At 38.3% G+C, this 25553-nt stretch overlaps 1 protein-coding gene across 1 annotated transcript in view; it reads right to left on the minus strand.

The window, feature by feature from the left end:
• Positions 1–713: 713 nt before the first annotated feature.
• STK31 (serine/threonine kinase 31) overlaps positions 714–25553 on the minus strand; it is a 46005-nt gene continuing 21165 nt past the window's right edge. The window contains exons 11-23 of the mRNA XM_013941362.2: positions 21712–21891; positions 17877–17993; positions 16692–16811; positions 16083–16214; positions 14557–14658; positions 13523–13603; positions 13028–13153; positions 12223–12348; positions 11882–11968; positions 10935–11084; positions 8982–9107; positions 6822–6890; positions 714–2315 (exon numbers count right to left, since the gene is read on the minus strand). Coding sequence (XP_013796816.2) covers positions 2091–2315; positions 6822–6890; positions 8982–9107; positions 10935–11084; positions 11882–11968; positions 12223–12348; positions 13028–13153; positions 13523–13603; positions 14557–14658; positions 16083–16214; positions 16692–16811; positions 17877–17993; positions 21712–21891 — 1641 coding nt within the window. The 3' untranslated portion in view covers positions 714–2090. The remainder of the gene's footprint in view (positions 2316–6821; positions 6891–8981; positions 9108–10934; positions 11085–11881; positions 11969–12222; positions 12349–13027; positions 13154–13522; positions 13604–14556; positions 14659–16082; positions 16215–16691; positions 16812–17876; positions 17994–21711; positions 21892–25553) is intronic.

A 25553-nucleotide genomic window follows, 5' to 3' on the forward strand; every position in this document is an offset into this window, starting at 1 on the left:
ACAGCTCCCACAGGATCATTTCAGCCTCTTTTCTCTATCCTTCAAGCTCCCTTCTTCCAGACCGAAAAGATGCAATTAAAAAAGTGTGTCTGAAACTAAAGAGTAGGCAGTCTGTTAATTAATACTCAGTTTTAGCAGGACAGCTGGGCAACTTGACCCCGAATCAACCTCTTTTCTTCAGGCATCAGGCAAATAAATGGAAAGAAAACCAGAGCTACAAAATTACCATAGAAAATGTTGAAGTAGAAGCAATCAGAATAGGTGACATTGCAAGACTAAACAGCACAATTCAGACAGAAAGGGCTGTCCCATACCCTGACGCTCACATGTACAAAGAAGGTTTCAAAGGCTTTAATGCAGGTTTTTGAAATAATTTGATTTGAAAATTGCAGTCTTCTTGAAATCTCTTCCTCAGCCGTACACAATCTGATTTTCATATGTGAGATCAAACATGTGAGATCAAACATAACCACAGGATTTTCTTGGTTCAGAAATCAAGAATATCAGCAATTTGGGGATTTAAGTATGCTTTAGGTTGCGTAGATGATGGAGCAAGGGAACTGGGCAAAAATTTATTCTCATAAACAACATGAGACAAACTATCAGGTTAGTTCTGTAATCTCTACTCAGTGCTTACTACAGTATTTAAGTAAAGTTAGCTTTTTATTAACAGTGAAAGGCTGCAATCAGTATTTGGAAAGAATCCAGCCGAACTCCTACAAACTGTTTATTTTCATTGACAAAAAACAAAGTACTATTCTTCTGTGATTTCTGTAATACATTTAAAACAAACTGATCAAAAACAAGGACTTAACAAAGGTTTTGCCATTATCGATTACATACACCATACAAAAATTGAAAAGTCATTATCATTGAAATGAAAAAGGATCAAACATCTCAAGGAAGCTATTCTAAGTAAAACAAATTCAGAGAAAGTAAATGATTTAAGGATGGAAAAAAAACAAAAAAGTATAATGTCAGAGACAGAACTGCCAAGATGACATCATCTTTCCACTGAGGACTGTAGCACCTGTACCTGAGGGTTTCCTAATTCCCCAGTGCTCCTCCTTCCCCATTACACACAGTATTTTTTACATTCTTTATCTGACACTATTCAGCTTCAATAACTCCTCTGCAAAACACTAGTCTGCCACCAGTACTGTCCAAGAGCAACACCCAGAGGCCACATATATCCCTACAGGAACTCTGCACTCTTTGACCTGTTTCTTTCAAAGAAAGAAAAACCTCCAAAAAGATGAGCAGCAATTCCTGTAAAAAACAAGGAGCTGACAAAATTCTTCCAATGACAATGTAAATGGCAAAGTGTTTCAGGCAGACAAACCCAGTCATCAAAACTGAAAAACTACTGTGAGTAAGGTCTAAGAACAGATAATATATACACACTTTTGTAAAGCAGATAAGCAGTGATTTTTCCAATATGCAGGTGTATAGTATTTTGGTTGGAACCAGCACTATAAAGGACAATGCCTTCTGCCTAGAAAGTTAATTGCATCTTGCTTGGACTACAAGACAGAAAGGAGGCAGCCTGCTCCCCGTTTCCTTGACCAGTTGTCAAAGCAGCACCTACGATCATTAGCTTGAAGGCACTTTCTGTAAGAACATCCTGGCTATGCAACAAAAAGACTCCAACAAAACAGTAATACCCTACCATCTTTAATGGGAACAATTAGTCTGGAATCACAGCAAGAGGGATAGAAAACTGGATACAGAAACAAGTCACAAGGCCTTCATCCTAAGACTTTTGAATCAAACAAGACTATTCTCTGTAAACTAATGCCTACAAAATAGACAAAGAAAAAATCTGAAAAACTAAGAACACAATCAGGAATAGCACGATAAAGAAATACTGAAGTTAGTCTTTCTACTGAGAAGGAACACAACAGGTTATAGCTCTGAACACTTATTTAGAATTAAATGTACTTAAAATAAAACTCAGTGAACATTGTGTAATCACAAAACATGACTACACCTACCAAACTTTCTATATCTTGAGATTTGAGATCAGGACAATTAATTTTGAAAATAGCCAGTAACAAAAGTCTTGAACACCTGTTGAACATGTTCTTCATCTACTCAGTAGAGTTTACCCCATTTTCCTCAGAGTTATTTGCATTCTCTTCATTTTTATCCACCTTTTCAGAATCATGCTCTTCATGTGGCTCAAATTCTTCACTCGATTGTGGTGAAACTGGAATTGCATCAACTAAGAGGAAGCAATCATCCTTCAGTACCTGCTCAGCTGTCAGTCTGTTACAGCACAGCAAATTCCGGAGAAGAGATTTAACTTTATCATCCTAGAAACAGAGGGAGAAGAATCTCATCAACCAGGAAAGCAAACATGATTCCAAATAACAACCAAGTATTTGATGAACACTTCTCTTAAGTGCTCAGGGCCCAAAGCTATCACAAAAGATTGTACCACACATTCCCAATGGTCAGCACACTTAACAGACCTAGTGCTCCATAAGAACAAAACAAAAGCAAGCTGTCAGCGCTGTCAACCTGGTGCCAGTAGATTTCACAAAAGGGTATGTGCCATGTTTTAAAACATCAATTCCCTGAACTACAATAAATTAGAGTTAGTTTCTACTGAGAAGGAACACAACAGGTTCCATTTACCTTCTACAACAAACTTTTAACTTTAGTCATGTTTCTTTATCTCTCTGCAAGAGCACAGAAAAATAAAGAAACTGAACTAATGGGCTGTAAATCAACAGCATCTATTTTGTTATTAGCCCCTTACTTATGCCTAGATTCCTTAGTCTTTTCAGAAGGGATAAGTGCCTAAATGCTTAGCACCTCAACAGTGCCAGACCCCAAATGTAAAACACAAGAATACAGCTGTGACACATATGCATAAACATTAGCTATTGAAGGAGAAAGAGCACACACTGGATTTGGACAACAGGACTACAAGAAAGACGTCCTTCAAATGCTCAGCTAGAGACCTAGATTCAAAACAAAGCAGAACCTTTCCATGAAAAGGCTTGCTTGTTTGCAGTCCCTCCAAGCCAGCATCATCTCTGAGCAGGGACAATACACCAATGAAGCACAGAATACTTGCATGCCCCCTTGTCTACCCTCATTTCATTAAGAGAATCTGATCAATCTGCTTCAGACACTGTGATTCAATCACTTGTAAAGATACATGAGCAGTCAAAAACCCTGTAGACAAAAATAAGCAGGTAATTCCCAGCTCTTCCATTGATTAGCAGAGTGACACAGGAAAATTAACCTCTCCCCAAATAATCTGAAATCTCAGTGAGAAGATGAGACCTGAAAACTGCTCATCTTACAGATGTAAAGGATTGTGAAGTGTTTATAAAACTTTTAAAATGCTCAAAGGAAAACCTCTAGATAAGAATATTCAAATGTTTGACACACTGAAATGCAGAAGTGAACTACATGACTACGTACTTCCTCTATAGAATTAAAAATGAAGAAAGTCTGAGCATTTAAATAGAGTTAAAAGCTTTGCACTTACAAATTTGCATTTTGCAATACTGTCAAATATCTGTCAACAAATATCCCCTTCCCACCATCTTCTGGCACTAAGGAAACTGAAAAGCGATCCTACAAGTAATACTGCTGTAGGATAACATTTCATTGTATTCACTCCAACTCATTTGCTCTTATTTACTTTTTTTTTTTAAATATAAATACAAAAAACTGGAAGCTGAAGTACACTGAATGTTGGCATGACTAAAAGAGTGGCTACAAGATCCTATCTCTAACTATTGCTTCTCTTCAACAGCTAGCTTAGTAATGTTCCTTGTAATGTTTGAAGTCTTTCCTGCAATTTTATATTTGTAGAAAACAACCAAAATTTTATTTGCTGAAAGTGTGCAGTTCCTCTCAGGAATGAGACAGAGAGAAGGGAAATTACTAGCCTTTCAAGAGCCTGCAGACGGGCATGGAGATTAGTTCTGAATAAGCTGATTATATATAAAGCACCTAAGAGCAAAATAGATTTTCCCTAAGAACTGGAGCAAGGATTAACAGCCAGAGGTCTAAGAGATTCTCCAAGAAACACCTGACAGATATTTATTAGTACTACATTTCTTAGTAAAACCTTCTTATGGGAGTTCTTGCGAACCATAGGCAGCATAGATTATCTTCCAATGGACTTTGGTGGTTGGTGCACGTGCATGCACACACCCAGGCTGAATGCTTAAAAACTGCCAACAATGATACATCAATTAGGATTATATAGTCTGTCAAGGTCAAAATCTAATGCTGTTTCCTTTCATTAGTGAATAAATCAAGAAACCTTCTCTTATTAAAAGCTGTAAAAATGGATCCCTGCTAAAAATAATAATGGGTAACTTCATTATTTGTTTCTGAGATAAAAGCAACTGTTCACACTTCAGGAGACACCTACTACAGAAGAACACAAGAGCATGATGAGTTGAAACTGGCCATTTAAGTTGTGATTTACATACTTCAGACAGTATTTGTGAAACAATATTACAGCAGAAATCTTATGGAAAAGAGAAGTGAACCAGCTCCTATCTTTATGTCCCAAGAAATTCTTTGCCATTTCCTTAAATGATTAAGTTTTCCCTTATGCAGAGAAAGGGAGTTTTTTCAGTATTTGAGGATTATGATGCATAATCCTGAATGACACACCAGACAGATAGTTCTGTACAAGTTTTGTGAAACATTTTAAATACTTCAGCTAGCTCTGATGGTGGATCATAAAGTACTAAATCTTCTTTCCTATAGTATTATGTGTTTTGAGAGATTCATTTGATTTTTAAATTAAAAAAATTGAGCAACTTTAATGAGAAATAAGAAGTGCTTTTTCACAAGATCACCTCCTAGCTCAAAGGTGGCATTTTTTTATTCTTCCTCCATAATTGCATCACACCATAAATAGATTTCATATTGTTAGATGACTTGACTCCTCTACAGTATGTCCTTTAATAACTTTTCAACAATGTTCTACCAATGAGGAAAACACCACTGAAGGCACAGGACTGGCTACAGAATCCCTAGGCCAAATTATCCACACTACTTGTGCTATGCAGAGATACTCAAGCTACTTGGCCTGGACACCGGAAGCACTACAGCTGCATTAATCTGGTACTATGGCATGACAGTTTAACTCAAACATAGTAAGCAAGATATACTAAGATTGGAATGAACACAGCACTAGTAAGCCTAGACTGCTTCTAGCACCGTGCTATCGGGTACCCCTGCAAAGCAGACACATCATTAATACACAAGCATAATCAATAAAGAGAGGGATTTAATATTAGTGCTTTCTTTTCCCTTGACAGAGCAACCATAACTTATCTGACCAACAGCAACTCTGCTGTTTGTTCTACTTTTCTTTCTATTTAAAGTAGTTTTGTACTTTTCTGGAAAATATGGAGATTTACCTCTAAATCTTCCCAATATTCCTTAGAAAGCTCTATCCATAACTTAAGACTTCCCTTAAAAGTTAATAAGTCACCTGCTTTCAATTTTTAATGATAGTATAAGCCTTGATTTAAGAAGTCTCATGGCCTTCTCAAATCTACATAAAGCAGTAAGTTATCACTTCAGATGAAAGTAAGAACAACAGAACTTAGAGTAAAAAACATGATGTGAAAAGCAAGCCACACTGATTAAAAACCATAAGAGTAACTCACTCGGGAGATTGGAGGGACACAGGACAAGAACCAAATAGTAATTAAGTAGAAGAGCACAGATACAGGAAGAGTCTGAAGTAGAAACTAGTCTGGGAAGACTGGTGATTTGAGAAAGGTCTATAAACTTCCCAGAGAAATTCTTTAAACTATGTATGTTGGCATAAAAGTTGGAACAACACAAGACACAAGAAGTAAAAGGAAATCTTCAGCAAAGGCAGAAGAGGCTGAAAGCAGGCAAGAGAAAAGGTCCTAAGTCTTGGCCAGAAGGCTGAAAGCTTATGGGGGGGGGGGGGGGGGAAGAGTTACACAGGAAATAAATTCAAGGAAAGAGAGAAGCTCAGGTAACTAAGGCATTCAGAGAGAAGACCATAAAACTATCTGCTTACAATTAACATTCAAGAGACATATATTAGTGAAGGGTGAATTTCAAGGCTGGACACCCAAGCTGGAAAACACAAAGGCACACAAGTCTACTCCTATTCTCAAAGGAGTCACTGGGCAAGGATAAATTTCAAAAAAGGAACTGGAAGTCATATTCCAGGTGGCAACAGTGGCTGGCAAAGGGCAGGCAGAACAACAGTTGAGAGTGAAGATAGGAGAATGAAAGCAGCAACATAAATTCACATCATAAAGGGTCCACCTACCTCTCTGAATTTGTATCATAGGCATAGAAAGGATAAGTCTCACAAAGAACTAAAATTAAGGCAAATGATAAATGGCACAGTACACTTTTACAACTGCAGTAAGTGTTTAAAATGGAAGTTGGCTATTCTATTAATGGTTAAGAATTGTCCAATAATTACGTTGGAAGACACAAACAAAGTCAACATCCCTGAAGTTGAAAAGACAGGTTTCCTAAATCAAATACCTCCTTTGATGACTCTCAATGACTTATTCCCCAAGTCTGTAACTTGGTGTCATTCAATTAAGTTATCTGTAAAGATGTTTTTCCTCCTGAGGCCAAAGTCAAATATTAAGAAAACTCTGGGTTTTCTGCCTTCTCAAACAGGATTTTATTTGTGCATGCTGTTTAGGACATCCAAATGTTCAATTAAGAGCATTTTCTCAACCCAGCACTTAAAATCATATGTTTGATTAAAATAAATAAATAAATAGCTCTAAAGCAAGAGCACTCTATTCTTCCTCATCTGGCAGTTAACATACCATACCAACTGCATCCACCTCTGGTGTTCCATCTTCCTTTATGCCAAACTCTTTGTTTTGAGCACAAAGCTGTAAATGAAAAAAATACGTTATGTATAACACTAGTTTTTTCTTTAGTTAAAAATAAATAAATAAAACCATCCACAAACATTAATCAAGGAGATATGTTTTAAATGAAAACAGACATCCCTGTGGGAAAAGGGTGGGCTCTTCTGTAGTTTCACAGTAGGGTAAAACATATGTGGGGCTCAAGCTCCCCTTAAATGAGTACAAGAGGGGAAAAAAAACCCAAACATTTTTAGCATCATAGAAGAAACTTACAGGTCCAAAGACTTAAAAGATATATATATATACACACACACAACACATATATGATTCAAAGGCCATGCCCAAGCTGTACACTTGATTATATGCCTCTCAATTCCCCCCCCCCCCCAAAAGGATTAAGTGCACTCTGAGGACAGACAAATGTGAACCCTTACCCATAAACACAGTAAAATTTCCCCAGGCTTTACTATTATCCAGAACCATGTCTGAGCACAGCATTCTTCAAAACTCCTGCCTGCAAGTTAAGCTTAACAGGTCTATTCTGAACAGTTAGGAGGATGCTGGATGACTTATTTAGTCAGTGCTGGGCTCTTGTCACACAGATGAGGTGAGACCTGAGAAAAGCACTGCCTCAATTTTAGAAGCAGCACTGCTGGTCAGGAGAACACAATTTCAGGTAAGTGCTGCATGAACCTGGCAACTAATTAACATAATACTAACACTTGAGCTAAAATTTTTGCTCAAATGATCAGTACAACACAAAATTCGAACTGAACAGATCAGAGTAAGTCTGAGTTAGTTACACGCTGGTTAGTCTGAAATTCAGCTAGAATACTTAGATGGAAGAGGCTCCAGAAGACTGGAGATCTTGCTGCAAACCAGATATGCTCTTTGAGCACAGCCAGCCTTTACTAACCCTACATAATTTTTTATTAAAAAAAAAAAAAACCCCACACACACTTCTTGTAAAAGTCCTTTTTTCCTAGAACAGATGAAGATCCAAACAGTGATACTGAAAATGGTCTGACTAAACCTTACCACATGAATAAATTAGAAGCATCTATGATATTAAGCTACACTTTAGTTCATCTATCTCAGCAGAAAAAATTGCTTAGTTTTATGCAATAGCTTTTTAAATTTGGAATAAAACATAATGAAGAGCAACTTTTATACAAAGCAGATTCATCTTCTCTGCACAAGTAACTGACAGTGGCTACCTACCAGCTTGCAGTTTATTTCTCTATTAGAGAGCATTCCAAGATGCTATGGCACAGAAGGGATTACTGAAGCTGTCACTCCACAGCTGATCAAACTGGCTTTTAACCTCACCAGTGTTTCCCTGGAAGACCCAGGCATGTACCTGGAGCTCCAACTGGTGCACAATGAACCCATTCCAATAGGTCAAGGGCTCATGCAAAATCATTGCCTGGGAACATCAACACTTGCTGGATAGCTCATGGCTTTCAAGTCTGTGAGATCAAGTTTTCCATTCAGAACAAGTGGTACTGGCACTGTGAGATGGGGAGGCAGCAATACAGAAGTGCCAGATGACAGAACAGAGTAAGAGAAAGTGCTATATAACACACCACCCAAGACAGGTAAGTGGACTGTTTTCTCCTTCCTGACATAACACACACTAATAAACAAGATACCCATCTAGGCACTGCTGTCCACAACATAGCGTATGATAATCCCATCCTTATTCAGACCAAAAGAGGGAGGATTGATAAGGCAATTCCTCACTGACAGAGCTACCAAAAATTACTATTACTAGGAATTATTACTATTACTAGGAAAAGTTGTTATTATTACTAGGAATGGATAAAAAAACACAAAGTAAAAACTGACAAACTGCAGCATGAGAAACAAAAGCATGATTTTCGTTCATGTTACTGTATAAATTATATGGTACATTTTATGGAGAAACGCACTGCCTTCTGCCCATAAGCTTAACTCCAATTAGCTCCACACATACCATTCTGTTTAAAATATGAGCACCTGTTGCACCAGAACAGTTCAAAACAGAAGTGAGAGATAATAATTATTACTATTTATAAAGCCTACTATAGCTCCATGGTATTATTATAATCTCCGTCACAAGCTGCAACTTACCCAGAGCAGAAGGCAGCCATAAGCATACATATCAGAGGCTAGAGAAGCTGGTTGTCCCATCTTCAGTTCAGGAGAAACTAAGCTTAGTGTACCGACAACCATAGTGCTTGCAGCAGCACGTTGTTCCTACAGGGAAAAAGTTGTACCTATAATTTTTAAGCAAGATACCATCATATTGAAGCAGACATCCCCACTTCTCCCCCTTTAGTCTGTCAGACACCTTTACCAAAGCGTTCTGTGCTGACCCAGACTGTGAAATTAAAATCCTGCTTTACTGATGGACACAATGGCATGTAAAGGAGAAAGGAGACAAAGCCATACACGTATCATCTGTTACTGCAACAAAAGAACAAGGCTGCAGATTTTCCTCCACATCAGAATTATTGGAAGTTCATAAGGCACTAGAGAACACAAGTTACAAAAACGTCTCAGATCATTGGGGGGGGTGGGGAACAACACAAAGACAACAGTACAAATATTACGGTCCACATTAAGAAGTTTTTACCACCACTTTGGGAAGCTTCAGTTTACTATCAATTCTGCCAGCTTTCCTGTTTTTTCTTCTCTGCCCTTCTGGCCTTCACCTGAAACTAGCTGCTTACGGTAAAAAGATGATGTTTTAGGACTCTACTGCCACACTAGAAGCTAGACCCCAAGTTTCAATCCACCTCCATGACAGCTGTAAACACCAGCCACAGCCACGCTGGAGGACACTGGCCTCCAGACTGCTGAGAGGACTTGGTAACACATCAGTTACCAGCTCTGCTCAGCCATTTGCAACAATGCAGTAGGTACAACCACAGAGCAGCATGGACACCCTTACTGGGAAGGCACAGACTGGATCCAGCCCGGGAACTGCGAGTGGGACCTTCCTGCTCTGCTACACAAGCTGCTTGTTTCAGCACAGCCCATACTTGCAGGGAGAAATAAAGTCCTCCTCAGCTCTTGCAACTTTCAAGATGACACCACCTGCACCAAGTATGACCTTGTAGAGATTTCAGATGTTTTTAAAACTTTGTCAACTAACATTTTGAAAATTGAGATTTATTGCAGGGGAACCATGAAATGTCCAAGTATGGGAGACTCTTCATGAGATTAACAGAAAACACATCTCTAAAGTGGAGATAAAGGCTCTCAATGAAATGTATTTTTATATAGACATATTTTATATATAAATTATATATTTATATATACATATAGATACACATTATATAAAGTGTTTCCCTGCGCTTGTGGCACAGCTGAGCCATTTCTGTTTTCTTTTTTTATTAAGCATGAAGCAAACATCTAGCATAAAAGAAGCTTTAGCTCAAAACAGCTTGAGTTTAAAAAAATTAAAGGTGACTACAAAAAGAGATATCCTCACTACATACTTTGCTACATAAAGGCAATGAACAGTAAGAAGAAACTGTGTTCTTAAAGACTGGATTTTTTCCCCCATGAACAACTATGAATTTCTTTGCCACAGAATCTGAGGAGTAAATGTAACTATAAATACTGGTCAGTTTATATAGGCAATAAAAACATGTGAATTTAAAATACTAGAACAGATTAAAATTCATTAGAACCCCATTGCCAACCATATAGAAGGGAAATACTTCATATGAGAGCTAGACTACCCCTGCTTCTTCTAGCACAAGTTCTTACGCTCACTTCTGTTGATGCTGATTACCATTGAATACACAAGACAGAAACAAGCACGGCAGTTTCTACATTTCAGTTCATTCCTTTGCTTAACTAGTGCCTATGCTCTCCTCTCTGTCACCCAGGAATAGATTGTGTTTACAAAAATTTCAACAAGATTTAAACTGCCCAACCCTATTCAGAATAGGGAACAGGAGTCCCACTGCTGGGCACACATTTATCAAAAAGTCTTATAAACTGCAAATGCACTTGTCTATCTTGGTACATAATTCTGATCAAAAGTCACTGAAGGTTTTGGGTTTTTTTTACCTCTGATTTTGTGAAATCAAAGTCTCCAACGATTCCTTGTTTTCGATTCACAGCAAAGACGTTATTTCCATGCAAAGATCCATGAACTATACTAGCTCCATGCAATGTGTGTAGACCTTGGGCCACTCCTTTCATAACTTTTAGTGCTTCCTAAAGATTCAATTTTTTTGGTGTTTATTCAGATAGGTGGATACAGAAAAGCCAAAGCAAAGCATGCTTCCACTCCACAATTAAGACAGATGTATTTTTAACTTTCTACATACTTAGAGTTCCTGCCAATACTGTTTTATGAAGTATGGATTAATTCCCGGCAAGATTTTGATGACTTGCACAGCCAATCAAAATAAAATGCAGTCACTGCTTAGCAAGTCACTAACATTATGGGGGGAAAACAAACAAACATTTAATTAAAAAGAAAAAATGCAACATGTTTTGGGACAAACATTTATAACTAGGTCTCAGCAAACAGCACTAGAAAAGAGACTGTATCAGCTTCTGGCTACTGTTTCTTTGAAAAGAAATGGCTGCCAAACTGCCTGTAAAGAACTTTGGACAAATTAAGGAGGGGCAGGGGGGAGTCCTCTGAACTAGAGGAATGCCTGCATTTCCAAACATCTGTAACATGTTAATTCCTGTACTTTTAAAATTAAAGTGCAGGTTTTTTCCAAAAACAAAAGAATAACAAAAAACACCACACTTACAAAAACACAACCAAACACACACATCATGCATCCAAGCAAAGACTCTTTTAGGAAATTACAGTCTGACTGACCAGATGCTAAAAATATTAGCCAATCTATCTTGTAAAAGTTTGTATAGTCATGTCTGCACCAGAGGAGGTTACATTGGTGAAATACTGTGAAGCAGCAGAAGATAAAGCAAAATGAGAAGGGTTTGGTTCAAACACACAGAAGTAAAGTGCTGATATTCTAAGCAGCTGTACTTACTTTTAAAGTTAAAGGTGCATCAGCCTGTAAAGCTGCCAGACTTGCCCCTGGATAATATGGGACCATTAAATACACCAGAGGATCAGACTTCAACAGGAAAAAAAAAAAAAAAAGATTAGATTGTTTCAAATATCAGAAATATTGGAAAGCTTAGCATGCACTAGATGTGCGATAAATCGAGTATGTTCACTGTGAAGCTAGTTTATCCAAAGTAAACTCAGCAAGGAAATGCTTTCCGATTCAATGCTTCAAATTAAAAAAAAAAAAAATTAAGGCTTTAAAGCCCAATTGCAAGTCTTTCAACTTAAAAGAGAAATCAAGATCATCAATTTGAATCTTGCCTTGCAGAAAAGAAGAAACATCAGTTGTAATAATCCAGAATTCTCCTTCTGCTGACCCCAAGCTCTGTGATATTTGGCAACTCTTTCTATCACTTTGGCTTCTGAATTTGTATCTACAGAATAACCCTGAAAAACAAAACAAATACCCAAGCTACAATTCCTAATGCCCACAACATTACTGCACAACACTTTTTAATTAGAAATACATTTCATTAGGTTCCATCAAATGACCTTCTCTTGTACTTATTACAAAATTTAATTCCAGCTGTCACAGATTATTCCCATATTTACTCATTAACACTTAGAAAGTCTGGACCAGCAAAACAGGGAGTGTTTCTCTAATTTGATATGCCTGTAAGTCAAGCCAAAAGCAAGGAGATTTATAACTATGCTTCTCATAATACTATATCCCTTGGGTCTCCCAATTGCTAGCAGGTCAGAAAAGAGTCAGAGCAAGGGAAAAGAAGCAGTTCCTGAAATTTGACAGCAAAATCATCAGAAAGACAAAACAGCATCTGCAAAAAGAAACAGGAGTAATGAACAGGAGAAAGGATCCACCAAACACCAGAAAGAACAGACAATAGAAGGAAGCACCATTTACAACTGCTGTCCTCAAGGAAGCGAAAAAAATCAGAAAATACAGAAACAATCTAGAAGGAAAACAGTGCTTTGTGTTCCATAGTCTTGTTGAACAAGTGCTGTTAAACACAGGAGTAAGAATAGTACAGAGGTCAGGCAGAATCAGTACGTTAATAAGCTAAGGGCTCACTTGCAGTGCTTATACTGAAGTCAGTAACAACATTACCTTTAAAAGAACCTTCTGATCTTGAATTTCTGAACACACTAAAGGCCTCTTCGTGCTCAGTTCTTTCATGGGTTTGGCATCTAAAAGGTCTCGCTCCAAGCTACACGTCAGAAGTCCACCAGAATTCTGAAGCACATGTACACACAAATATCCGGTATAAGGGCACTGCGTTTAACAGCTGCCAAGATTCAGACTGACTACCTCTCCTCTTCCTCGATAAACTGAAAGTAGGGAAATAGCTCGGACATGTTAAAAATGAAGTTACAGCATCTGTTACAAGAGGCTGGCTGTATGCAAAATACCATGGCAAGACAGAAAATGGATCACATTCCTTGAACATCACCTGGGGGTGGGGGGGAGGGGGGAAGGATATTTAAGAGTACATACAACCCTCAAACGGACAGGGACTGTGCAGAGCATTGTTGCTGCAGAGCCTTGCCAGTGCCCTAAACAATAACTGACAGTGCAGGAAGCACTCAAACAATCTCCGCTTACCATATAGTTCAGAATTCCTGCTTCTGGATGAAGAAGTGGCAACTCCGGGAACCATTTCTGCACCAAATACGTAAGCTTCTCCTGAATGAAAAAACATGGCCCACAGCTTCAGGTTGCTAGCTTCTGACATATACACTTACACTGGCATTTGCAATGTATACCCAGAACTTTCAAAAGTACATCCACCATGACTGTACTCTCTTACCTTCTTTGGCAGCATCACTCAGAATACAACTGCAATTCCCTTTTCAAAACAAACAGAACAACCACCACCACAGACCAGTACAGTAGCTCAAGATGGATAAATTTTTTTAAAGCCTTTGAGGGTGGGTAATTGAGGCCCTAAAGAGTTCATGTGCTATCAAGGAAAATATTCCATCCTTTTTGCAGTAGGCCCCAGTAGGCCTAGACAAAGAAAACAGCCTCACTAGGAATAAATGGAGGAAGACTGAAATCAAGTCATAACAGACCAGGACATTCAAGGATCTTCAGGCCCCACACAGCTATAATGCGGCAAGTTAACTGTTGCATGTACACACACACACTCCACTACATCTACAAAGGCAGATGTATCACTATCAGAAATCCTGGTGCCTTGCTACTTACTTGCAAGACAACAGTTTCTGATTTTTCCCTCTACTTAGAGCACTTAGAGAAAGGGTGACCTCCTTCCACTTCAGGAAAAGCCCTGCTCTTACCTAGTTGTAAGGAAAGGTTTTCCTTCTTACAAGAAATACAGCCTTTCTTCAGCAACTGAGCTTGCTCTGTCACCTGCAGCAGTTCTGGGTTGAGAACTACAAGTCACATTTCCACCTCCCCATCCCCCACCCTTCTTGGTAGGGTCCTAAGAGACTATATTCAAATAGAAGGGCACACAATCTCATTTGGGAGGTTTCACCCAAAAAAGGGACAGATTAATATTCAATACTATAAAAATCACTTTTTATTTTACCCAGAACACACATTAAAGTAACTGAAACGCAGATGTGTTTCATACAGCTTTGTTTTAGCTGCCTAAGTAATTTAATACTTACATATTCTTCTTGTTCCTTGTATATTTCCTGAAGAACACTATTTCGCAGTTCAGCAATTTTATCCTTAATTCTTGTCATTTCAAACTCACTGTAATCATCAGACTGCATGAGGAATAACAAAGTTACTGTGTATAATTCTCACACTGCTATTATATTAAAACACCTACTACGTAAGGATTAAAAAGCAACTTCAAAACTATGATATGGAAACTAAGTGTATTCTCAAACGCAAATTTTACTCGGCCTCCTTCCTGGAAATCCAAGAGACTCTCATAAGACCTAATCACTGGAAAAGCTGCTTGGCTTATCTTTGCAACAGACTGAATGTTCTAGCCCTCTGCCTATTGGTTTCCTAGATCAAAGAAGATTTTTATTTATTTAAGTTACTGATCATGTATAATCATAACAGCAACATCACTTGTCTACCAGCAATGCCAGCCTCCATTATTCTTCCCTTCCCCTTCCCCCCCCCATAAGAGGGTATTTCCTCCATGTCACCTCACTTATCAGGAATCCTCTTCCCAGTGGGATTCATTAGCATTGCTCATTTTAAATCCCTCTGGGAGCTCGCTGCCCCTTTACAAGGCTTACAGACGCACATACGCAGGTTCTTTCTCTTAAGCATCACCAGAATGATTTAATCACAGAAGGAGAACTCTCACAATAGTGAGGCAAACTGCACCGATGCTGTGGCAATATTTACGTTCTTTGAACTTACCTGAGGGGTAGGAAGGGAACCCTGAAAATTAAAGCAATGTTGACTTTTGTCACCAAAGGAGAGGTACACATGTTATTAGCAAAGTGACTGGGGTTGAGAGTGACAACTTTGGTAATGAAGGTTCAGTAGGTAGAAGAAATCTAACATACTTGCTCTTACATACTTGAATAGGAGAGGCAAGACGGACTTCAACCACACCAAAGCAAGAACTAAATGCAAAAATATCACCCTCTGGACTGATTAGTGTAACAGAGGCATTATGGAAAATGGAAGTAACCATACAACCAGCACAGTAAAGAGACAAGACTGTTCACACAGTACTGGACAGTGAGAGACTGTGTCACCAGGAGGACCTCTACCCTTCCCAGAAGAGCCTCCTTCAGAGCTGGCTCAACCTGAGCAGCAGCAGGATTTTTGGGAAGGATTTCATATCACTTGTAACATAGTATCACCTAACCACAGTTCCTAACTTGCGAGGAGGGAGACACAGGCATTTAGCTCTCCACACAGCCAGCTAAAAGAATGGTGCTGTGCCTTGGGAGTGAAATGGGAGAGTGGCTATATACTACACCCTCGCAGAATGGCTGTATTTTTATTTTAAACCACTCACACTTACTCTCAGGAGCCTGAAAGACTTTTGCAGTTAGATGTAAATTCAGGTCAAGCAACTTCAAAATGCTTGTTCAGTCAGGACTTAGAAGAACACATCTCTGAAGTATAGAAAACCTATTCTATGTAGTTACCACTTATTTGCAATATACAAAATTAATGTTTCTAAACCAGTTTAAGAACTGCAACGCTTTCATACTTCCTCAAAGTTGCTCTTTTCAACCAGCTTCCATCTTAACTGGGCCTTTAAATTTTTCAGAGTCTTCTTAATTGATAATAAGTTGTCAGTATTAGGTCTTCTATTCAGCCATTCCACCGCCTGTTTTTTGAACTATGGGGAAAAAAAAAAAAAAAAAAAGGAAGAGTCAGAAAATGTTCAAATGTTCTATTCTAAATATGCTTTAGTTCAATGCCTTAGAGAAACTGTCCGAAGCCTACATGAATTCGGCTTTTCAGGGTCTTTCCCACAGAAACAGGTTATTATTTTGTTTAATAACCTTCTGGAAAACATTTGACTTATGGCTTAATCTCCTTAAATTACAAACTATTGATTTGTAAAGAATCAAAAGACTCTAGCTTCCATTCTTGATTTTAAAAAAAGTGACTTATTTTTAAATGAAATTAAGCTTTGGCTGTGTAATGAACCACTACAGTTCTTATGCTTTAACTCAATCTCTCATCATCAATATATTTCTATAATTTCCAATAGGAAAGAGGAAAAATAAAAGGACATGTTTCAAAAAGAAATTAGGTCAGAAAGGGTTACTAATATAGGTCTTTGTGACAAATAAATAACGTGCAAACTAACCTCAACACTGGCCAAGTATTTGTTCTGTATGACAATGATCAGATGCTGCTCTTGACGAATCTTATGTATAACTTTATTGTAAGCACTGGTAATTATTTGCTTATCTGCCTCATCATGCTCCTGGATTGAATTACAAACAGAGAGAAAGGTTAAAGGCTAGGAATCATTCTCCATTGATAAGCACCCACATTTAAGATACAAAATCTTTAGTGAGAGATTCCAACTGTTAATAGAAGAGCCCGCACATCAGATTTTTATCCCTCTTCTTGAAGAGGCCAGATATGGAAAGTTACGAAGTCTTAAACTGCTTAAAGAGCAGTTTCCAGCAGTTTCAGTAGAATAAAACTGACTGGCACTTCTATGCAGAAACTCCATTTCAAATTTCACATGCTGTGAAAGAATTTAAGGACAGCATGTTTAAACAAACACAAAACATCAAGCATGCAACCTTTCTTCTAAAAGAAAGTCACCAATTGCATTGCAGACAGCAGTCACAAGCACAGACCAAACTGGGGATTTATTGTTAGTATCACGCTACATTATTAGAGGACACATTCAACTTGCAGTGATGTGATTGTTCTTCTGGCACAGTAGAGACTCTCACTGCAGACAAGACACGTATCTCAAAAAATTAGCAAAAGAGAATGGAAGAAATGCTTTTCAGAAAAGGTAAGCAACTAGAGAGAAGGTTAGCATTGGAAAAAAATTCCCAATAAGGCAAGAACATTTGTTTGAAGCAAAAAGAAGGTGATGAAAAGCCATTCATCTCTTAAGACTGAAAAAGTAAACATATTCATAACTATTCAGAGATGCAATTCCATTATTTTAAAGATAAATTTACTTTTCATCATCTACATTTTCAACACATGCACTGAAACTCAGAATAGCCCGAAGAAAGTTTCTCTGCACATATGAAGCAGAGAACCAGTTTCCCCAGCAGTTCTTAGCTAAGTTAGTCATAGAGAGAAGTTTCTATAACGATCAAGAGGTCAACTTCTGGTTATCTGGAAAACACATGCTTTTCCCTTGCTGGGGATCAACCCGAGTGACTTTCTATCACACTTCCACAAAACAAAAATACTGCTTCATAATGAACAAACTCACCTGCTGTTTTAAGAAAAGCTTTAAACTGAAATCAAAGATGCATTAAACATATAGAAGACGATAGGGAATATCAGAACTTACAGCTAAGTCAGTGTCCAGTTCTTTACAAATATCCAACTCAACTTTTTTTAGAACTTCATCCACATTGCCGATCACTTTCTCCAGATTCAAAGATGCTTCTGACATCAGGTCAAAACACTTTTTTTTTGGGGGGGGGGGGGGGGGGGAGGGGCAGAAAACAGCATTGCAGTTGGAAGTTAAAGTTAGCAAGCAGATAGGATAGCAAAAAACAGGCAAGAAATACAAATGAAGAGTGAGCACTACCAAAAATCTAATCAGGATGTGTGTCAAATATCAGCTTTAACTAGATGACACTTCAGTGATATAACAATTTCTAGAACTAACAGCACTAAAATTCACCAGGCAAAAGCAAGGTAATTCTTGCCTTGATCAGGTTTTATTTTCCTAATCTCACTTTCATTTTTACCAAAAATGAAACAGTAGAGGAATCCCAGTCCATCTCCTGTTGAGTCTAGTGTCAAAACTAACATTGTGCTGCCCACACAGTGAAACAAAAGATGCCCATACCAAGGCTTGATATCGCACTTTCATTACCGAGAGGGCTTTATGTTTTTATTATTTTAACGTTTTCCTAGTGAAAGTGGTTGAAAGAACGGACTTGAAGTAAACCAATTCCCTCCCTGTATCTTTGCTTCTGCACAAGTATTGAAGGCTTTATTTCCTAAGAAAGCATTCAGCCATACTAGCAATGCTTCTAAGTTACTTGCAACTCTTCTATCAAAACTGAATAGAGACAGGGCAACATTAAAGATAAAATTAAACATCACTAGCTCCCTATACACAGAACAGCACAGGAGAAGACATGTTCCCACAGCAGTACATGCTACTTTGAAAATGTTAAGTGCTTCAGCTGTATTATTGTTTTCAAATAGGTCAACAAGCAAAAACCTCTTCTGAACTTTGCACTGAACAAACTCATTTCAACCTCATGCTTCAATGCACGACACCCATCTGTGGCCCAAGAGTGCACGTGCTGAGTAGAGCGCCCGACTTCAACTTAAACCGCCACACATGGCAGAGTTAATTATTCCATTACCCACATCTTTCATTGTCTTCAACTCTAACTAAAGGAGATCTGATTACAGGTATCATTTGTATCAGAAAAATACGCATAGTTCATGAGTACAGCTGAGCTATCATCACAGGAACACAATGCCTTAACATATTTGTCCAAGATTGCTATAAGAAAACTCTAAATTTGGTCTATGATTAGAAAGACAAATAAGCAAATTCAAGGTAACTGTTCAAAGCAACTGTTCCAGAAGTCTCCAGATCAAGTCTACTTACGTAAATAATCAATAGCCATTGAAAAGCACTGCAATCTAAAATTCCTGCACATATCATTTCCTCTTATATAGTACTGAGACAGACACATATTTGGGGATCTATTTTACAGCTGATCAACAGATCGATAAGGGGAGGGGGAAATAAAGATTTCACCAGGAAGCCCTAAGTGTTTTCACAGAAGTCAGAAATAAAGTAGCTTCTGGCATATAATTCTGAAACAGAACATCTGTACTAGTAAAATTAAGGAGCATTTTGTAGACTACATTAAAAAAAAAAAAAAAAAAAAAAAACACACACACACCTTACAGTTAACTATTTCACTGTGTTCTTCAAACTTAAACATACTGAAAGAAAATCTATTCCTAGGAGCCAGTTCAACTATTCCCCTCTGCACAAGACATAGAAAATGCCAGAGAGAATAAATAAATAATATCAGCTTATAGTTACACTGTCAGAGGAAAAGCCTGATGTTTTTGGCAAAGTTTTGTTACTCTTGCCTGCAGAAGAGAGAGTACTATACAGGCAACCAGAAATGAAATGAGAATATGGTCCTGTAATTGACATGCAAGATGCACAGCCATAATAGACACCTGCAAATCCCACCTCATTCCTTTACTTACCAAGCACAGGCATTCCACTACAGCCAAGACTGTGACAAGATTTTATTGTTTCAATTTTAAAGGAACTAAAAATAAACAAATAAAAACTTTTAACAGTGCCGATTTGAAAAGAATACTGTTCCCCAAAGCTTCAAGTTACACACTGGCAAGGAGCCATCCAATCTCTGCAAATAAAAACATTTTCCTGTCATTGATGCACTTCTATTGTAGATTTTAATGGATGCTATGGTAGATTAATTTGGATTCAGAAATATAGAAAGGAAGAGGACTATCTGTTTAAAATAACTTTAAAACTAAAGTAGTATTTTTTCTGCTCCGTTGTTCACAGCTTTCCTTAAAACAGAAGCTACAATTGTTCACTGCTTTCCTTAAGACAGGAGCTACAACTTAGATTACACAATTATTCTATTGCAGCTATCAAATGCTGAAATGAGTAAGACCAAGGAAGAAATTTTTAAGTTATCTGACCTACCGACCAGTCCCTTACCAACCAGTGCTAAAGGTCTGGAAGTTCTCTCTCTCTTTCTCTCTCTGAACTGTTTGTGGAAAAGTTCAGATTTGAAAGAGGTAAATGAGTCAAAACTCATCATTACACTAACAAACTTAACCTACTTTTTCATACATACAAAATACCACTCTAAATTGCACACAGCAGTCACACAACCCCACCTGCATGGCTTTTGCCCAATCTAACAACTGACATGGTTCTAAACATCTGCAGGTAATTACATTTACTAACACTATACCACACACAACATACACCAAGTTTGCAATGTTGCTGAGTAGCATTTATCATCAGGTCACAGACCACAGCCATCCGTAATGGCATCCAGCCACAGTAAACGCTCTGGGTACAAAGAAATACAAGGGAAGAAACAATTTATTCATTACAGACAGAATGGCAGGACCCTTGTGGATTATGCACAATTCACATGGGCACAAAGATTCTTCTGACACAGTCTGAGAATATTTACACATACGAGAGTAAGAGGAAGGAGATGAGCAAAGCCGGGCCTGCAGAAGTAGAGGGACAGGCAGAGTGGTTTACAGACTTCCTCAGAAGATTAAGAGTCCTAAAGTGAGCAAGAATAATAACGACAATAAGCACAGGGACAGAAGAGAATCAAGAAGTTATTTCCCCACTTTGCCCTTTCTTTATAAGGAAAGAGAATGCAATTGATGACATCCACTTGCACTGTCAATCCTCTTAAAACAAATACAACACAAACACACTCCTTTTCTCCAATGCTCCAAACCTCTTACAACTCAGATCAAAAGGGACAGCGCATCAAAACAGTATTTCGGCATCAAATACTGCAGGACATGCAAATAAAAGCAGACAGCTTTTTACTTGCATAAATTCTCTGCACTCAGCATTTCAAAGGAGAAGAGGGAAAACGAAACAAAAAAATTGCCTGTAATCTGTAGCTAGATCATTTCAGGTCAGACTGGCTTTTCCAAACATGTTAAATCCTCATTTGCAGTGATCTTTCATTAACTCTTTCAGCAGCAATTCTGAACTAGCACCTTTTAAAATGTGAATTTTCTCCATCCAAAGGCTACCTGAAAGAACTAATTGCAATGTTTTAATTGCATAATGAATGGAGAGCATACCCGTACAACAGTTACGTAAAAGCACTGATCTTTATACAGAAGATTTCTCCACCCTGCCACATGTGAAAGCAGAAAACCTCACTCAGCACCACCTCACTGCAAAGTAACACTAAGCATAAATTAGGAGCCAATTCCCTCAACATATACGCTTCCCTCTGTATTGAGGCACTATGACTTAGTGCCACCGTACATATGCACAATCTCACTGCCGTAGGTAGCTGTTCCTATTAATGCCAACTGGGCAAGAGCTCAGTTTGACAGAGTGCCATACTTCATCTTCTTGACCAACAAGATAGAGGGACTGCTTGCCTTACCTTTATGATGCCACTGAACCAGTCAGTGAGAATTTGCAGAGCAGCATTTGTATCATTTCTGACATGAATGAATTCCTCCATTTTAGCACGCTTCCACTTAAAGAACTGCTCAAATACGTCCTCAGACTCATCCGCTTCACAAACTTGACCATACACCACCTCCAGAGAAGCGGACAGCTCCTATGCACCAAGTAAAGCAAACACAAAATAGCAAGTTTGCAAACCGGAAGAATTTTGTGACGATGTACCATATGTAAAATCAGGACATTTAACATAGAAAGTGTTAGTATTACCTACTGGCATGAAATTATTTCTACCTCAAAACCTCTTTCTGCATCCAGTAAGTATCTATTCTATTTGATTTTCCTCTCCGATCTACTGACAGTATACCACCAGACAGTGCAATGCCAGAAAGGATCTCACACCACAGTGTGATTTTCCATTCAAAACAAGGAAGGAAAAGACATCAGAACAAGCATAACAGCTCATAAGAAAATATTTTTATTCTAGACCCTTCTTCCCTACAGACTGGATTTTCCAGTTACGCTCCTCATGATAAAGAGCAAAAAAGGGGATCAATTTACAGTGCTCCTCATAGAAATGCTCAGCTGCAGAAAACAAAGTGAACTTGTCATTGAGAAACAAGGTGGGCAACCAGAGACCAAAGGAACGCTTCTGGACTGATACCTCACTTAAAGAGTCTCCAACCAAACCTCTTATGATTCATCATCATCATCACACAGATTCATTCCTAGATAGGACTGCAGTTACCCATGCGTCTGACACTTCCAAGGCCCTCTGAAATTAGTTTTTCAGTCTGGAAACTTCTACTTCTGTCTAAAAGCATAGTATTCTGAAAGTATATGAAGCACAGGGTTTGTCTCCTTTTGACTTGTATTGGAAAACAAACCAAAGTATTACACACAAGGCAACAGCATTGAGGCAAAAGCCCAGGACAAACAAAATCACTTTTAAAGAAAATATGTCTGTCAAAAGAACAGGGGAAAAAAAAAAAAAAAACAAGCGAGAGGCAGAGGGGGATGTATCAGTCAATCATCTGTTATGAGTTCTGACAGTAAGCAGCCTTCTTTGCATCTGGCTAGGAAGTCCCATGACGAAAAAATGTTTGAGTGCTACATCAATGTTTGTAGGCAATCTGCTGTAGTTCAAAAGATAAAACTCTCCCCAAAGACTGGCATTTGACTGGACGAACCTGTGCTTTTGTGCTAAATGGCATCCTTCAGCTTTCAAAATCCATCCCAAATAAGATGTATTACCTCATTTCACTTGTCTACATTATTCCCTACCAGAAGATGACTAAAGAAACCCTGAGAAAATCTGCTGACAGTTTGCTTAGATGCAGTGTTTCACTTCTTCTTCCCTCAGATTCCAGAATATTTGAGTTAATATCAGAGACCTTCCCAAGGAACAGCTAGGTCATGTAGAAAAAGAAAAACACCAAAACACCCATTTTCCCTTCATAAGAAAGGTTTTCATCTTAGCTCACAGTCAAATCTGGAGACCTACAGACTCAAAAGCCAATACAACACTATCAAGAAAGCAACCTGATGCAGAACTTAAGTCACTTGTCAGGAGTCTTTCAAACACTTGAAACACCAAGAGGTCATAAGAGCAACCAAATACAACTCAAAGTAAAACAAAACAGACTGTAACACACTACCAACGCAGGCCAAAACACAGCAGCTCTGACCACCTCGTTGAGGACTGCGGGTACTGCTGAGGTGAGGAAGTGAGCTAGACCAGTTTTGCAGAACTACACATGATGCTACAGTTAGGCCCCAACTCTACAGATGCATCGTAGCAAGATTTCAAATCGGGGCCAAAAGCGTAAAAGTTTCCTTGTATTAAATGATCATTATGTTTAGTTATTTATGATAATACACATGAAAAAACATTAAAATACTATTTTATAAAACTAATTTCATAACAAATGTTACTATAACAAACAGCACTTGTTCAGTATAATAGATTGCTTAAAGCAGCAATTTCCATCTGAGCCAGATGACATGAGCTATGTATGAATGTGCTTGCCTAGAAGTAAATAGGAGTAGGCTTATGCTAATTTATGGAGGCTATTTAAAACAGCCAAGTGCACAACACACATTTTCTCAAATTCTTTTTTGAACAGCTGGACTTTAATACACCAGGTTCACCAGGCTAGAAAATGGCAAGGAAAGGGAAGCCAGGTTCAAATGGTATAATAGGGGGAGGAGAAGGTAATTTAGCTGCTGTTTAAACAGACTGAAAAGTGGATAATAGAACCGAGAAATGTACTTGTGGACATGTTTCCTGTCCAATATCATGTCCTGTTTATAAAAATAATAGAACCACTCACCTCAGATTATCTCCATGTATTCTATCAGACTATACTCAAGGAAAGAATGCTGTAAGTCCTATTTCTTCTCATTTATTTTTCATACTATAAACATACCTCCTTAAAACATCAGCAGTGTTATTAGCATATGGATATGGAAACAGGCTCCAGAAGAGTAACAAGTTACCCCATGAAGACAACTGCTCAGTGGCCCACACGCACTCATCCCAGTCACTAACTGTGTGAAACTCAAAGGGAGAGGAACAAGGTACTACACTAACCATGGGGCACAGCAAGTACATGTTTACAGAAAGTTACCATGGAACAGCTGACAACTGTTCAGTTCACACCCTAGATTGCTTTAGAGTAACTTGTATATATGCCCACCCTCTCAGCTTTCCTCTTAACCAATGCAACATTACTATTTGGAAAGCAGGGAGTTGAACCCAACTGTTTACTTCACTTCTAGTTAACTGGACTCAGCTGTGACTGAAGCTGTTCCAATTTGCCTGTAGTTCAGACCAGTAACAGTTCTCACTGGAAAGTATAAAATATAAAAGTCAAGAGATGTGTAATGGGGTGGATTTGCAATGCATAGCCTCAGCCAGAAAGGCATTAGCTCCCAAGCTCATATTCTTCTGAGAAACTCTGGAAAATACTTGTTTAAGGACAGCACCACATCTCTTCAGCTCTATAAAACAGCAACCAAGATTCTCACTGATTTTTGGTTCAAGCTTATTCTCGCTTCCCAGCTTGGCAGAAGTATTTTGATCTTCTACCTTCCACCTTCTCATGCAGTAGATGATCATGACAGCTAATCTAAAGAACAAAACTCATTAACACAGCTAGTAGCATCACAGTACATCTCCAAATATTTTCAAAAGCTTATTAAAATTTCACTGCAGTACATTTATCTAGAGGATGCTTAACGCCTACCACCTAGTGGATTAGCACAGCATAACCTGTAAACACCCAGGAAAAAAAAAAAAAAAAAAAAAAAAAAAAAAACTTTCCTCTGTTTGAAGGAGCTGGAACTGGGTCTGGACAAAGCCTCCAGTGATGGAAACCTGTGAAATGCTACCCATTCAAATTCTAGTGAGTCACCAACCTGCAGATTGGACCAGACCCAAAAAATAACTGTATCAAAACATATTTTTGAATGGCATTTAAAAATAATTCCATTAGAAGTCTCTCCAATGCTTCAGTTTTATTAATGCTATTCCAACCCTATATAAACCTGTGTGCCACCTGTAATTGTTAAAGAATATTGGACTGAAGCCATCTAGAATTAATCACTTAGCATAACTCGCTTAGCATTAGTAGCTAAATTTGCTGAAGCCTTAGGCTGCAAGCTGTAAACTTTCACACAGATATGTTGAACTTTTACCTAGTTAAGTAAAAGAAGGCCCCAGAGCTGGCTCAAGTTGGAGAGATAAGGGGGGAAGGGGAGGGGGGGGACACTGTAGAGAGAATTAAGCAGTTTAGCATTAATGAGCATCAGCAGGGA

This window comes from Apteryx mantelli, chromosome 2 (assembly GCF_036417845.1).
Source record: "Apteryx mantelli isolate bAptMan1 chromosome 2, bAptMan1.hap1, whole genome shotgun sequence".
In the NCBI taxonomy this organism is placed as follows: Eukaryota; Metazoa; Chordata; class Aves; order Apterygiformes; family Apterygidae; genus Apteryx; species Apteryx mantelli.